The sequence below is a fragment of the Vanellus vanellus genome (assembly GCF_965231255.1).
Source record: "Vanellus vanellus genome assembly, chromosome: 7".
Taxonomy (NCBI): Eukaryota; Metazoa; Chordata; class Aves; order Charadriiformes; family Charadriidae; genus Vanellus; species Vanellus vanellus.
In genome coordinates this window covers 7,919,494-7,936,081 of record NC_138912.1, presented here as the reverse complement: position 1 = coordinate 7,936,081, position 16,588 = coordinate 7,919,494, and the positions used below count along the sequence as shown (strand labels likewise).

The 16,588-nt window shown below is 35.0% G+C and overlaps 1 protein-coding gene across 1 annotated transcript in view; it reads right to left on the bottom strand.

Annotated features, from left to right (window-relative positions):
- Window positions 1–792: 792 nt before the first annotated feature.
- The window catches only part of RAB11FIP2 (RAB11 family interacting protein 2), a 29,857-nt gene continuing 14,061 nt past the window's right edge, over window positions 793–16,588 (bottom strand). The window contains exons 4-5 of the mRNA XM_082486230.1: window positions 5,094–5,139; window positions 793–1,331 (exon numbers count right to left, since the gene is read on the bottom strand). Of these exons, the coding sequence (XP_082342356.1) occupies window positions 1,104–1,331; window positions 5,094–5,139 (274 nt within the window). The 3' untranslated portion in view covers window positions 793–1,103. The remainder of the gene's footprint in view (window positions 1,332–5,093; window positions 5,140–16,588) is intronic.

The window sequence follows — 16,588 nt, the reverse complement described above, 5'->3', positions numbered from 1 at the left end:
CTTTCATTTGCCTCAATGAAAACTGACTTACAAGGAATACATATTTCTTTTTTAATGAAAAGCCTTTCTAAGTACTCTACATGTGTTTAAGCAACATAGTCTATTTCTAAAGGCATATACTTTGTTGTCATAAGATTTAAAAAACCTAAGATATATATCAGGTAAAACTCAACTTTAAATTGAGTCAGTTCTATATTTTTTGAATTATCATGTCTATTTAAGTCAGCCTGTTCATTTCTCCTACATTTTCACTGTAGTAGACTTTGACTGAACAAAGTATTCATATTCCTATTCCATATTTTTCCCCAGTCCTACCTCCGACTCTATTAACACTGTTCAAAGTACTTTAACATATAAAAAGGCATGCAATAGCTTCATACAAAAAGATCCTCAAAACAACCTTATGACATGAGCTCACTACCAAAGTCCGATCATCATACACAAAATTCAGCATTTAAGTGTAAAATAAGCGATTCCAGCATGTACCATTACTGAAATGGCATGGTATTTTTTACAGTGTTATACAAAAAGCACATCGTATAGAATGCAGCATTTACTCTGCAAAGATTGTGCATCACTGTTTTCCTCTAGTATGTGTAGAACAAACCACATTCCACTGCAACAAACCACACTTAGGTTTAGTAAAGCATACCGCACTGGCTTGAAAACAGCGGTCTTGATGGCATGCTGTAACATCAGAATTGATATATTTGCGTAATACCAATAATCATTCAAGAAAACATTCATAACAGCACAGACTTCCCAGCTGAAACTGCCACGTGGTGAACACCAAGCTATTATATAAATTGCATGGACATATTTAATGTGTATTATTTACTCTACTGTAAGTATTCTGTACCTAAAGGTGTTTTCAAAAAGAAAAAAAAGAAAAGCTATGTAGGTACTCTAACAGAATGTTACTTTGGCAGTCCCTAGTAGTGTTCAGAGTAAAAAACAAATGAAAAAAACCCACGCCATCGTCCTGTCTTCCCCTGATTCCTGGCATTTCTTAGGAGACAAGGAATGAAGAGAATTCAAAATGTTAAAGTGTGATTTCTTTCCAGTAACGTATTCTGCAGAAAGTACCATCAAGTATCGTTGTCTTAACTTTTGGAAAATTTGCCGGCTTTTCGAGAAGGTTCATATGGCACTCTGAGAATACTAGGTGTTTCTTCCATCACTCGGACAAGAAGGTTATCAATGTAATCCTCAAGTTCACGAATATGAGTGTCCTTCTTCTTAAGTTGCTCTTTATGTTTCACCAGCTCCTGCAAAACCTCTTCATAAGTAAGATTACGGTATCCCGCAGTGGCGTCGAAAGGATTTCCATCCTACAGATAAGTTAAAAAAAAAAAATCAAAAAAACACCAGATTTTATTAAGTAGTTGAGTTTTCTAAACAAGTTGATGGGTTATTGCTTTTTATGTTGCTCATGTGCACCTCTTGACAGACGCAACAACTCTTAGACAACATACCTCCATTTGCTCTAGAGCTTTTCCCTCCAACACCCCCACTGGAGCAGACAACTGGAGACAGGTTGCTCAGTTTAAAATAAGCTTCCCACATTGTCTCAGAAAAAATATATTGTTCTCAGCGAGATGTATACACAGCTAATGACCATATAAGCAGTACCCGCAAGAAGAGTCAGCAGGTCCATTTTGGGAAACTGACTATGTGGTAACCTTAATTACAGAAGAACAAGAGAAAGCCCTGAGAATTCAAGTCCTACTGTAACATTCCTGAGTTCTCACCTTTTGAGCATATCATAGCAAACCATTTACTTAGCTTTAAAAGACATCAGCCCTCATCTGTCCTTCGTGTTCTGTTTTTAATCATCAGTGGTTCTCCAGGCCTTGGCCTCTGAATTATATAATAAAACTTTCAATTTTGAATTTCAGGTGAAGTTAAAAGGCTGCATCTTATTTGCACCAGAGCCCTTATACAGAAATAGGTACTACTAAAAGATCTTGTTTTCTTGTTCTAAAGCAGGAGGGACCCAGAATTAAGCGGCAGGGAATACAGAACTGTTTCTGTAATGATTTCAGATGACTCAGTAAGTGCAGGTGTTAACAGAGATGGACAAATTAGTCCCCTTAACAAAGGGCAATATGCGATGCAAAACACTATAAACTCGAACATCTTATTCTGTGTCAAGAAGAATTAGCTGTGACCTTACCTAACCAGATTATGAAATATTTGGAAATGTGTAAGGGAGAAAAAGATTGTGAGAGTTGGTTTATAAAAGTGTTAGACGTGCAAAGCAGTAAGCTTTATCCGATTCAGAAATAGAGACATTTAAAAGATATGGAACCTCTAAGTAAGTAAAATAATCTAACCTCTCAAATCCTGCACTCTAATAGGGCAGAAGAAGAACACAAGATGGCTTTTGTTTACAGTAGAAGTGTGTCATTAAAAATGATAAAGCTTGCACAGCTAGAAGCACACCACATAATAAAGTCATATTCATTCCTTTTCCACGCTTCACTCCTTTTCTTTCCTTTTCTTCCCATACAGCTCCACATTTACACATTGGCATATGCCAAATAATGAAAATATGCAGGTGCCCAAAGTTTTCAAATAAACCTAATTAAAACTGATGGGGCACTGCAAATAGGCTGAAGTATGACAGATCAATCAGCCTCTCTCCATCAATTATATCCTGAGAGTAGATCTTGAAAATATGTGCTTTTAAGGGTTTCTCACTACATTTGAGATATTTGTCACGTTTATGTAAGTGTATTCAGTATTTTAAACTACATTATCAAGTTACAATATTCTAAGTGATCGATAACTCCCACCTTATTAAGATGCCTCGCTATACGGAATTTGCAAATTCATTAGCAATTGATTTCCAACAAGTATAGAAGAGAAAATAACTTCACTTTGTGGACATTACATTTTTAGGACATATTCTTCCACAAGAAGGAAGTGAAATTTTCTCTTTATGGTACTAATTTTTTGCACACATTGGAAAAGACCTCATTAACATTTCCATATCTAAAATGTAGGGTTTTCCTAATTTACTGATTTGGCAAAGGAACAGGAATTAAGATGCAATGATGTCTTTAATTATTATATAAAAGTTTAATTATTATATAAAAGTTTACTGGAAAACTGTGTGTAATACATATGCTTTAAAGATGTTTTGTCATTCACATGCTCTATACACATCTTTGGGAGGAATAACCTATCGCATTAATTACACAAAATTCTAGTTAAAGGTTGTTAGTACACAGAAATAAGTATTGTTAAAGTTAAGAAGATTTTAAATGTTCTGTTTGAGCAACTAATGATACTTATATGTATAAGGAACAATTATATCTTTACAAAAACAGCTACTAAAATTTTAATAGAGAATATTAATCTTATAATGAATTATTAAGAAAATAAGGTTCTAAATAATAAGCTATGCAAAGAACGATTGTCTCAGCCACAGAATACTATTGGGGTACACACCGACAGCCAGAGGAAATGGAGTTAGATAAAAGGAAGGCCTGGCAATCTCTGATCATCTCTTTATTGTTCTAATGAGGAATTCTGCTCTGGGAATATCATCTAAGCTACTTTCACATCTTTTGTCCTACTTACTTCATCTTCCTTTCAGTTCTTAATTAGGCCTTAAAGAGCTCACGCTGCCCTTTCAACTGGCTACTGCTCCCATTTAAACACTGCTTTCAGAGACAGGTGTTGGCACCAGAGTAGAAGACATACAAACATAATTACTAAATGTGATGCACAAGGAAGAAATATAATAACTTGGTGAGGGCTATTATTGCAGAACCTAATAATAAATTACTTCAAACACCTTAGAAAGTAATCTTGAATATTAAAAAAAAAATATTCAAATGGTTTCATTCAAAACTATGGTTGAGATATAGTTTCTTCTCCTCCTAATTTGTATTTTGTATTAAATGAGCACCACCTCATAATCCTACAACTGACATTTAGGATAGCTGGTATTCCAAAAGAAAAATCATCAAGGATTTCTTTTATCACCTTTAAATCCTTTAAATAAAACAATTCACATCTTATTTCTTAAAAGAATTAAACTGATGCTTTCACCAGCAATAAATTACATGATTTGCGGTAGGACATTTGCAAGCACATAGAAACTGTAATTATGGTTACTTTACAGACAATAGCTGCTAAGTTAAATCAATTTTTTGATGTCGCTTTTTGTCAGAGATTAAGTAACCGCCTGGTAGAATTCAGTTTACTATCTGATCAAAGGCAGCCTTCATATACTCTGACATCTCCTACCAGTTACTTACATTATAAAAACTTGGGCGTTTACAATAACATCAAATGTTATTACAAGTCATTTACATAAACCAGCAAAAAACAAACAGTACAAAGTCCTAATTGCTTGCGAAAATTGTTTTCTATATATTTTAAAGATTGAAAACAAACCCACTTTTAAAGATTTCATCTATTCACAGAATAAATTCTAGTAAGACCACATTTTCCTTCAAACAAAGACACCGCACAGGAAATTTGTGCTTTTTTTTCTGCCTTTTCTTAGTACACAATTTATTCCAGGAACTTTTATAGTCAAAAGAGTATTTTGAATAATAGCTGCTAGTATTTCTATTTTTAGTGTTTTCTGAGGGGCGGTTCATTTAATATTTGTATTGTTAATCCTATCATATCTCAGTTCATGACTTCCATTTTGATTTACCATCTAAAGATTGTCCTCAAGTCTTCAACTATAGTGATACAAAACTCCCGTTACAGCAATTAACACATCGCTGCCTCACGCAGAGTTCCTCACCTGACTGTTACTTCTCTAGAGCCACCTGAAATACCCAAAAGCAACAGTTTTCTTTTGACTTTCTGTGCAAAGACATAATTTTTCCCTTCTTCTCTAAATCATAATACCAGAAGTATACTACATACTGAGTCCAAAACTCTGTGTTTCCAAATTTGTATTAAGCCTGTCATTTTCTAATTAGATCTTCTAGATATTTCAAAAGAAAAACAAAAACCCCCAACATTTCCTTATAAGAGGTGAAACAAGAATAACAGCCTATATTCTGTCAAGCACCAATTAGCCGGCATTTACTGATGGCTTTCCATAGCACTCCATAACTCACCATTGTTTTCCTGAGGTCCTCAATGCCAGAAGGATTCACATTAAAACTGTGGGGAAAAAAACAAACCCGCAAATATTAGCAGTGCATATTTATCTGACCAAAACATCTACTAGAAGACACTACTGAATTAGGTATATATCTATAACATATTTAATATGATTTATTTTCTTGATTTGTTGAACTTATGAAAAGTAGGAACACATTCCAAGTTAACGAAAATTTTCATATATTCCTTGTTCACATTTTTTTTGTATTTTTTCACATTCTTTTTATCATAAAATTTGAATAAGTAATTAAGAAATGCAAGAAAGGATATTACGCACAGGGCTCCCCTCGCTCTTCTCTCATCTCTAGACTTACCACGAGCTTCTAAGCAAAGAGATATCCTTCAAATGAAATATTCTGAAAACAGGTCCCAGGGATGAGATTGTTAAAAAATACTACCAAAACCCCGCAGACTAACACATATTCCCATCTTTCGTGGCAGCTTCTAGAGAAAGGTCCTTTAGAAATTCCAGTGAGATCACCAGCTTAAGTCAGAGCTGAAAAGCCATCTTCTGTCAGCAACATTTGTTTTGTACTTAAGATTGAGTAAACAGTCTATTATTTTATAACCCTAGTGATCATCCTACATATGCAAAAAGCAAAGCTATTTCATGATGTTGTTGTGTTGGGATTTTTTTCTTCGTCAGCTGCAAAAGTGAGGCTGATATTGATAAAAGCGGCCATTGTCTTAAGTGTCAGGCCTAAGAAACTGTCCACTGATCTCTCAGGTTGACGTAATTATTAGGAATTATCTTCAAAAATCAGCGCTGCTATGTTCTTATGTACTTGCTGCAGCAAGTTTGGAGAGAAAAATAACTTTCTGAAAAAGCGTTCAGAATTCGGATACGGCTCACAAATTCTATTTACTTGGTAGCATCATAGCAGACATCATTCCTTCATATCCCAGAATCTACTATTTAGTCAGATCACATCCTGGCTGTCAAGGGTGATGTTTGTTGACCGAGAATAATACAAAAAGTTACAAAAATATGTTTACACTTTTTTTTTTTAATTTTAAAGGTAACTTAAAGTAAGGAACGTGCATTTTGTGACTGTTCATCACTTTGTTATCTGAATTTATAAGCCATGTATTCCATGGTCTAAAAGTGGAAGGGACATAATTCACAAAAGTAAATTATGTAAAATACAAACCACAATTTTTTTCTGGAAAAAAAAAAGTGTTTACATTACAATTTTTATTTTTTACATTGCATTTTTTTCTTCTGTACATTATCTTTCATTTCCAAAATAGGCAGGCTTTTGCTCATACAGATGTCCCGTGAACCATCTGCTGGACTGAGGATATTAGATAAAGATTGGATTACGCGAACAGACACAACTAGAAATCAAGAGGTGTCTGACAAATCAAAGTTCTGGCTAATTCCCATTATACCTGTTTGTAACAGTGATCCGCAGCAGTCTGCCTAGTTTGCTGGAGACCAGTTTTGAATGAGGGGCCTCTTTCATCGGGTATTGTCTAAAAGCTAAAGGCAGGAACCCTCCCTCCCAGCCTGCCTTTTAGTTTCACACTGATGTGTCAAACACATGATGAACTTGCTTCATTCATGGCTGCCTTTTGTGATCCGAGTACAAAAAAAATGAGTTAACTGAACTGGATCGAATTAGCTTGGTGAAAACCAAGAATGTCTCTATTTAACGAAGTGTGGCGTTAATTTGGGATATCTTTCTTTTGGGACTGTTTCCTCATGTTAGACAAGATATAGAATAATACGGCCTGACTGCTCAACTGAGTGACTTTCTGAAAGGTTAAAAAAGCAAGATCTTTCATTGCCTTGAATGACTTCATAGTTTCTGTGAAATAAGTTCTGGGCCTCTTTTTCATAGCAGCAGCTTAAAAGAAAAGCAGCAATTCTGACTACAAAAAGTTACGTTTGAAAATTAGAAATATAAATCACAGGCAATACGAACTAATTTTTTTTTTTTGTTGTTAGTTAAAAAACCTGCAATCATTTCTGTAATGTTGCGGACATTGTAACTGCAATTACAAAAGAGAACATCTGCGTATTTCACATGAAGCAATTTGAATACGCTTGCAAAAAATGAAAAACTATTAAACAGAATATTCCCCAATAAAACCCCAAACCCCATGAATACTCTTACTCATATTTTAAAGAGATATATGGAAAATATACTGCTTCTCGAGGAAGAAACAGGTGCTGAGAATGCATATAACATTTTTTAAACCAGATTGTCTACTAAGTAAGGTGGGAGCTCCGCGGCCTCGCTGAGCCCCGCAGGGTTTCCTGCCAGCGCTTCCAGCTGAGGTGAGCGTGAGCAGACGCAGGCAGGCTCTCACCGCCGCACACATAATTCACTGTCCCAGGACCAAGTAATACCACGAAAGAAAACGCTGTAAAATTATGAATGCATACAGTTGGGGGGAGCTGCATGTTTGGTGTATTGAAATTCACGAGCGCGTTTATTTTTTAATTTAAATTTCATCACAATTATACACCCCTAAAGTTATCGTCTCACTTGATTACTGGCAATAGCTTACAGAAAACACACCTCTAGGACCACAGCCCACACACTGTATGACCACCATAAGACTCCTTCAAGCCCCCATCTTCTTGACTTCCTAAGAGCATTCTGAATCATTGAGCTAAGCAATTATAAAAAATAATGTCTTTTTTTTTGCTGTGTTACAATCACAGTTCACCATGATGATGCTTGTTATAGTCCCATCTCTATTTTTTCCCCAGGGTTTGATAAATTGGCAGGGAACTTTTGCTATGGTAGGAGGCAAAACCTATGTCCACAGCTTGGGAAAAAAGAGTTCTTTTAGCTTTGTTTTGAGTACAGTTTCCTGTGAACTGTGATTGAAAAAAAAAAAAAAAATTGGCATTGTGGGATTCTATAATTATTGTTTCTCAATTATGCCCAAAATAAATTTGCGCAGTTTACAAGTAAAAAGATGGTTATTTTCTAACAAATGGACTTTCTGCCAACTCACTCTGAGAACTAAAGTCAATCTGGGTTTCTCTGGCTCATTGTCATTAACACTGTGTCTAACTCCCAGGTGTTATGTCTAACGCCTTCTTACTGGACATACCTTCCAACCGACACAAACTGGCTCGTCTACTCCTCTTTCTGCTCGCTGAAAAGAGCTCATCTACCTTCTTCCTCCTGTGTTCTTCATCATCTCAAGGAATCAAGTAATTTTCTCCCTCTTCCACTTATCCAGACGGGACCAGAAGCACCCCCCTCCATCACTTTGGAGTCTCATGTGCTTCAAGGTGATGTCCCTCGTCCCATAATAATTTTTATCAGTTTGTCTCTTACCACTAATAAACTTCCATTCACTTCGATCACCTTCAAGAAAGGTAGAAACTAGTAAAAGGGAGGTAAATTGCACCAGCACAGATTCAAAATCAGCTGCAGCAGGATCATGCAGGTGACTGACCGATCAAGCCACCCAACTTCTACATCGCCCCCACTCCACTATAGGCAGAATAGACTCCTTCAGTCTATCTCAGCAATTAGTCGTGTTGCCCATTTCACTTGTCTGGGACTTCAACGAGTTCCCTTAACAGCTACTTTATATCAGATATTTTTACCAGATGAAATCACATCCATTATTTTATTGCTTGGGATATAGCTTTTTCTTTACATGTACATTTTTACTAAACAGTAAAGTTTGTTTGAATTTCTGGGGTTTTATGAGCTTGGATTTCAATTTTAGCTCATCTGAGATGAGAACCCTTTCCTATCACCTTGTTGCTGGGAGGAGAAAAGTGATGAGAGATAAAAATAGTATAAGCTAATAATGGAGACAGACATACTATAATGCTGATTCTGTAGAGTGTTTTGGATTACTATTTCATAATCATAGCAAGCATATTATTTTACACTTCCTTGTTATTTTCCCTATTTAAATACATTTCATTAGAACTACACGGAACTCGCTTTTTCTCCTGTAATACCTACTTTTTATGAGGTAGTTAAGTACTTACACTGCATGCTGATTATTTCCAGTTTGTATAGAAGCTTCAGTACAGTGGAGTTGAGTTCAGGATGTACCACAAGCTCAAGTTTATGACTGGAGCTTGTAATTTTGTCTTTTTAAGTTTAATGGTAGTTAAAAATTAAAACGTTAGGTCTAGTGGCTGCTTAAATATTTAGCTTCTAAATGTCTAGAGATTAAAACAATGTTTAAAAAAATCTTTCCTACAACTGATTTAAACATTTTAGTGCCTGAACCATTTACTCTGACAACATAATGAATGGGAATGAGACTCTTACATTATGCTGTATAGAAAGCATATTTTCTTAAGCAGCAAAAGCTTTTTACTTATCTTTTGCTATTCATATTAGTTATATGATCATTGTACTGTATACTATGAGAAATTAAAACTAGGACATTTACATTAATCATTACTATTCAAACTACTGAAATCTTCTACGCTAACTTGACATCCTGTAAAATATCCGTTATACCAGTAAGCTCACTGTGAGCTTTCAGGTTTCTTCCTTTAATATGGAAGGTTTGTGTACAGGTAATTAGCAAAGCTCTACCGTGTTCCTTTTCCATTAGAGTTGAAATATTCCTGTTCCTACTTTTCAGTCTTTGGACTGATTCTTATTACATTGCTTATGCATTTTTCTTTGGATTCTCACAACACATATCAAAACCTTGAAATATTAAGATGTAATTTAAGTTATTACCAATGTACTCGAAACACAAAAGAAATGAATAAAATCAGATACAGCTAATGAAATTCAGAAACTTAGCTTTCCATAGAACATTATTAGCCTGCTGTGCCTGGCAATGCAGACATCATTTTATACTCTGAGAAGGAATGACTGTCATGTCTGGCAGCTAAGCAAGTATGGAATAAGCATATTACCATTTATTTCCCAATCAGATTCTGGGGAACATCACTTAAGACACTTCACTATATAAATTGTCCTGCTGTCAAGCCATGCTCCAAGGTCTTCTGGAGTTTGTGTAACCACAGGAGGACACAAAAAGAATATAAGGTTTTGTTGATATTACTCCATTTCTTAATTTACTATAAAGTCTCATGCCAAGAGTTAAGAAACTGGACCAAACCCCCTGAACTTTGAATGCGAGACGCGCATTTTTTGCAAATCATTTGTTCTCAAGCTACATATTCTTTATATAGACTACTTTGGAAATGGTCTGTTCACGAGTATACTGCTGCACTCTGTAGAGCCCTTTAAAGACGGCAGAAGGTTCCCTGAGACAAAGAAGTTACAGTTTCAGAATATAGTCCTTGATAATGGTCCTGAACAATATGCACTTCAAGGAAGTAGCCTTTTTTCTTGTAGCTCACGTATATCTCAGATTTAGTGCAGTAGAAACACAGCAATGCAACTATATAGAAGCACAGAAACCTTCAGTTAAAACAACTTGAAAAATTTAACAAAAATTTGGCTTTATGCATAAACACCTTCATTTTGAAAACAGACATGAATATGGATCCACAACAGGCTGTTGAGCAATTCTCAGGTGTCTGATACTGCTGGGGACAGACCAAGGGAAGTGGAGGCATACAGGGCTGCATTCACGAGCTCTACCTGAATGCTAGCCTTCTCCTGCCAAAAACAGAAGTATCTTAAAACAACGACACTTGAACTTGCACACTGCTGGACACATTACTTGTGCAAACTAATTTATTACTCATGACTTAAAAGACATTCTAAAATCAAAAGTGATCTCACACAGGGTACTCAACTGAATTTTAACTTAAGTTTCTAGAAAAAACAACAGTTTTACATAAAAAGTTAAGATTCTTAAGCATTTAAATATTGTTCCTTTTACTAGGCAGTTGTGCTATGGCTAAAAAACTAATGAAGTTTTATTCTCAAGTAACCACTGAAGAACTTTTAGTATAAAAGTTGTGCCAGCACTGCCACTAGAAGACCCTACCATTAGAGATCTATAAGTCAAACAAAAATATCAACCAACCCTAAAGTAAAATTGTGTATTGAACCTTCCAGAACCATTTTTGAATGCTTAAAAAAATAGCATTAATTCTTAGTTCTTATAATGAAACAGGGGAAAAAAAAGGTCATCAATTTGATATAGCTTCTGCATTTATTAACAAAGAAACTGGATATAACTATTTAATTTTTTTTTAAGCAAATAGAACAGGCAGTGGATTCCCCCTTGGGACAGATGATATGCCTCGTGCATCCATGCAAAAAAAGTTTTCACATGCCCTAATGTGCACCAACAGACAATCTTGGAAAAAATCTTGTTGTTCAGCCAGCAGGATCAACTTCTAAACCAGTCTTCCTAAGAGATACAACTAATTAGGAGGAAGTGATTGCCGGTGAAGAGTTGGCAAAAGTCAAAATTAACACTAAGTGTTTCTACAATCTCTCTCTAGGAATTAATTGCTCCAAACCATCCTAGTAATATCCCTAATAGTGTGACTGTTGCTTTGTAGTAGCTTTGTGAAAGATTTCATTACTCTCTCATCTTTCTAAATCGGATGACAACAGCCCTGGCAGGACAGACTAAGAATCTTTGCATGACTTCTGCTTGTTTTGTAGTTTCCCCTTACTGCTCGCATACCTGCAACTTATTTGTTTTCTTGAAAGAATGTTCAACCGACAGCTTTACCACACTGAATTAACAAAAATTAACAGTCTACAATATAATTAATGCAGTGCCATAGACTGTCAATATTCTACCTAGAATATAGATAATCGCATTTGACTAGAAATAAAGCTAGTCAAATTTCAGTAGAGAACTGAAAAAAATCCTTTCATTTCAAGAAAAGCAATGCAGAAGTACATTGTTCTTAAAATAAGACATACTAACACTGACAGAGGAAACAAAATTCTATAAATAGCATAGTTCACCTCATGTCATTTTTTGACTAACAGAGAAATCTATGTTAAAATGTCAGAACAAACTTTATTACTCAAGCAATCACAGTAATAAACTTGTTAGAGATCAACATTTCTGAACAAGGCATACAAAAATTAAAAAAAGTGAGTTGCATTGTATACTGGAAAAGGATGACCTACTTGGTAAAGAAATCCAGAGCCATTACAACAACCCTTTGCTCTGACCGGGCAACTTCTGGGGTTCATTTCAATGGAGCTGTGGCCAGTAAGTATGCCTATAGCACATCATATGTAACAGGCGGGACAGAAACCATTTAATAGTCATTTATCTTTGATGATGTTGAAGTTATTGCATTAATAGCTTATCTGCACTGTGGTTTAAGCTAACAGGTTTTACTTCACAACTGCATCTGACTAGAGCCAGGCACATGCTCTACTGACTTAGCTCCACTGACAAGCAGTAACCTAGAAATTCAGAGTAACACCACAATTTTGCAAGAGCTTCTCTAACTAGCTGACCATCACACATACAAAATTTTAATATTTTCTGAAATGTAAAAGACATCAGCTTTTTTTAGACTTAACAATTTAATATGATCCAAACACATCGCGGTTATCGAGAGCCTCATATTTTCATGGCACCTCACTTGTTTTTTTTCCCGAATCTAGTAATGGACATATCAAAATGCAGAGACATTGCTTATTTCAAACATCGCATCCATCGGGAAAAATGAAACTGCAGATAGTGATTTGTTTGGAACAGGCAACAGTGGAGAGGGAGGCAGCTCTAATGCCTACATGTGACGACAGTATAGGGAGAGAGGCTGAAGAAAATAACCACACTTGGAAATGAGACAAAGCAAAAAGATGCAAAAGAGATGAGTTTAAGGGTTGGGCTGGCTGGGTTTTTTCAAGTTGCGCTTTTTAGAAAAGGCTGAAGCAGTAAAAGAACACAGAAAATAAATAATATTTCTGTATTTTATATTCCAACTGACTAATTACTACTGTTATAAATATGAGCATTATTCATAATTGTTACAGTGAATCCTAGTAAGATACATATTTCTTTCTCCTCCACTATTCCATCTTCCACGTTGCTTAGAGTATAACCTATTTATTGCAAGAACTTGAGTTGAAGTGTAACTAGTATGTAGGCATAAGCTTTATCTTCTCTAAGTTTAACGATACTTAGGTCGTGGAAGTGCTACTCGGAAAGGATTTTTTTAATGCATCTCTCAATATATGTATATGTATATACAGACACACACTTATATTGTGTGTATGTATATATATATTTTATATATAATATTTCTGAGAAAGCTCCCAAATGCCTATCAGTTCAGTTTCCCAGATATGGAATTTGATCTGACTAGTAACAACCTGTCAGCTTTAAATATTGGACTATTTGTTTCCCTGTGTCCAGTGCCTAAGATCTTGTTAATTACCTAAACTCTCTTTCTGTAGGTCTTGTTAATTACCCGTCTCCTGTCTCAGAGGACCTTGTTAATAACTTGTACAATCTCTCTAAAAAGGTCCTAATAACACATTAAAATTAAAGATGCTTTTCTTTTAGCACTTGTCAAGTGGTGTAAATTGAGAAATTTTCACATCAGTTTATTAGCCTACTGTAGTGTATTTTCCCAAACTCAAACACTTTCAGAGAAACAATGCGCGAGGCTTGGTCATGGCACAAAACAATCTTTGTTTTCCAGGAGTATCCTCAATTTCTTTAACTGTGTTCAATACAAAATCCACGTGGCTCCTGACTGCATGTTAACCTCTTGAGAGCCAGGACAATAGCAGTAATTGTAAGAATGAGTGCAACTTACAAGAATATTAGGTAAAAGTTTCAAAGGAGTGGAATAATAAGTACGGAGGCAAAAGTATTATTGGTAAATGCTGGCTAAAAATACTAGACATATTGTGTGCTTAAAAATTTTTCATTGGCTGTATGATATAAATCCTCTGGAACTAACAGACTTTGTAATATTTGCAAAAACAGCGTTTCTTGTTTCACTATGAGACTGCAGCATTTTTAAATAGTCAAGAAATCAGCTCATAAATATCTATATTACACCTACACCAGACAATAAAAACCCCCAATCTTAGCACTTATGTAATACTGTTTTACCATATCTATAAAACCCTTAAAAAATACTAATTTATCCATTCAGCATTTGTAAGAGGTAACAAAATATCATCCTCATTTTACAGATCAGGAGCAGGGAGACTGGGTGATTTAGCCAAAGCCACAGAACAAGCCTTTGCCAGAGCAGAGATTAAGAGAAATTAGGGTCCATATTTTGTGATTTCCTGACAAGTAGTATTATACACAAACCAGGCAGGTTTTGTGTTTTGCTTTTCCAAAATAGTTCTTAAACCTTCTTGGAATAATAATAAGTCATAGTAATAAAAATAAATAATAATTTTCAAATAATCCTGGGATACTTCTTGCTTCTAGGAAAAAAAAAATATCCCATAACTGTTGCTAAACCACTTCCACTTTTTCTGTATCAGCACCTAAGAAAAGCATGGAAGATGTATTTATCTTCATTCTTTTAATTAGTACGTAAGAGTAATTAGTGGCACAGTACCCATATAGCCAGCTAGCACTTAATGACTGGTTGGATGAAGGGCTATTCAGCAACTCTGTTCTCCAACTCACCTAGCCAGCAGTTAAGTGAGGTTGTTAGGAGCTGCTGTCCTGCACATCATTGTTGCTTAGTCAACATTACCAAACTCCATTAATTAGGATGGACTTGAGCCTGACCCAAAGTCACTGAAAAGACTCCCACCAACTTTACAGGCATAGGTTCATCGGTGCTAAGAACCTGACCTTCACAGTCATTTTTTTGAGGGTGGTTTTTTTTCTTCCACTATCTCCAGCCTCGTCCCACGGACTGGATGCCCTTTTGTGGCTACAGTGTGCTCCTAGAATTCATTTTTCAGTTGAGTTTCATCAGGCAGGAACCCAGTTCACCTGCCCAGGGACCGTTCCATCACTCAAACAAAGGCTTAGCTAAGTGGGGTTAACTGGGAGATCCATGTGCAAAGCAAACTCCTCATCCACACCAGAACACTCATTTTGGACACAACTTAATAAAAAGATACTGCCTGGTTAATAGCATCTTGAGCAAATAAAAAGCACCTCAAAGGCTAAATTCCCTGTGTATGCCTTCTGCATACTGAATCTGTTACTCAGCCTCATTTGTTTTGTCCCCACAGACATATACAATTCTTTCTTCACAGTATTATTAGTTCGAAAATTTTAAAATGGCTTCTATTCAACAAATCCTCCAGATAAAAGGTAAACTTAAACTGTAAACTCATTAAACATGCACATTTTGTATTAGTTTCTACTTCAAAAGAAGATAATTGTACAAGATACATTTGAAAGAAAGTGAACTTATTCTAAAAGATTCTCACAGAACATAATACTGCAGCATATAAAAATTAAGAGCTTCTAACTTAAATTATTGCATGCTAGATATTATTTCATAATAGCTGTCTTATAGAAAAAGGTCAGTGTTTACTATTTTTTGTTTTTTGAAAATAACAGAATATCTATTTGTCTTATCAAAAGTTTATGTTTACATAAAAGTCAAGAACTAGTAAAAGAGACTCATACAAAGAGGAGGAACAAATGACTAGAGTCCTTCTGAATGGGCACTGTGATGAGCTTTTTAATTACAAAATAAAGAAAAAAAAAAAGTCCATCATGATTACCGTTAAAGATTTATATTTATCAAGATCTGCTGCATTCAAGAACTTCAAAAGATTTCACTACTTATATCTAGCATCTGCTTGAATACATTTTTTCATTTAAAAAAAAATTAAATGCTATGAAATTTTAATTGTTATTTAAATTACTTCTCTTTAAAGGAGCTTATTTAAATGGAAGTTTAACTTCTGACAAACTAAGCTACATCCTAACCTTATTCTAATCTAGAGAAATCCTTTATTACATAAATAATATTCTAGGACACTGTCTGTAAACATGTTTTTTAAGACACTAGGAACCGACTTGACTTGTAGAAGACACTAAGAAGATAATTCATTGAAGTTTGTATGAGCTTGTAGCAACCAAATCTTTTCTACAGATGTTCCATTTCAGTTCATTTATCTAATTCACATCCATGATTAGTTTTGTTGAGAAAATTATTATAAGCTCATATCAGGAGTGCATGCATTCTCACCTATAAATAAAACTGAGCTGGCATACAGTAAGATAGATCTGTTCTAAAGTCTTAAAGAACAACATAACAAGAAACAAATTACTTTTTTCTTTTTTTAAAGACAATACTACTCTGTCATTAATTAAGGAACTAACAGACAGTGAAAAGGCACATTTGTTAGAACCATGTTTTCCATTTAAAACACTGATTTATTTTACAACCTTAAAATTCCAGTTTGGAGCATTTAAATTTGAAATTTAATCTCTATCAAATTTAAGTCATTAAATAGAAACGAATCATCACCTTGAAAAAAAAAAAATTCTGGCATTAATATACAGAAAAAAAAGAATGCAAATGAATAAAAGTTAAATAATTAACTGATTAAACATTTGTCCATCGGGAACAGTATATATGTGTGTGTATGTGTGTGTA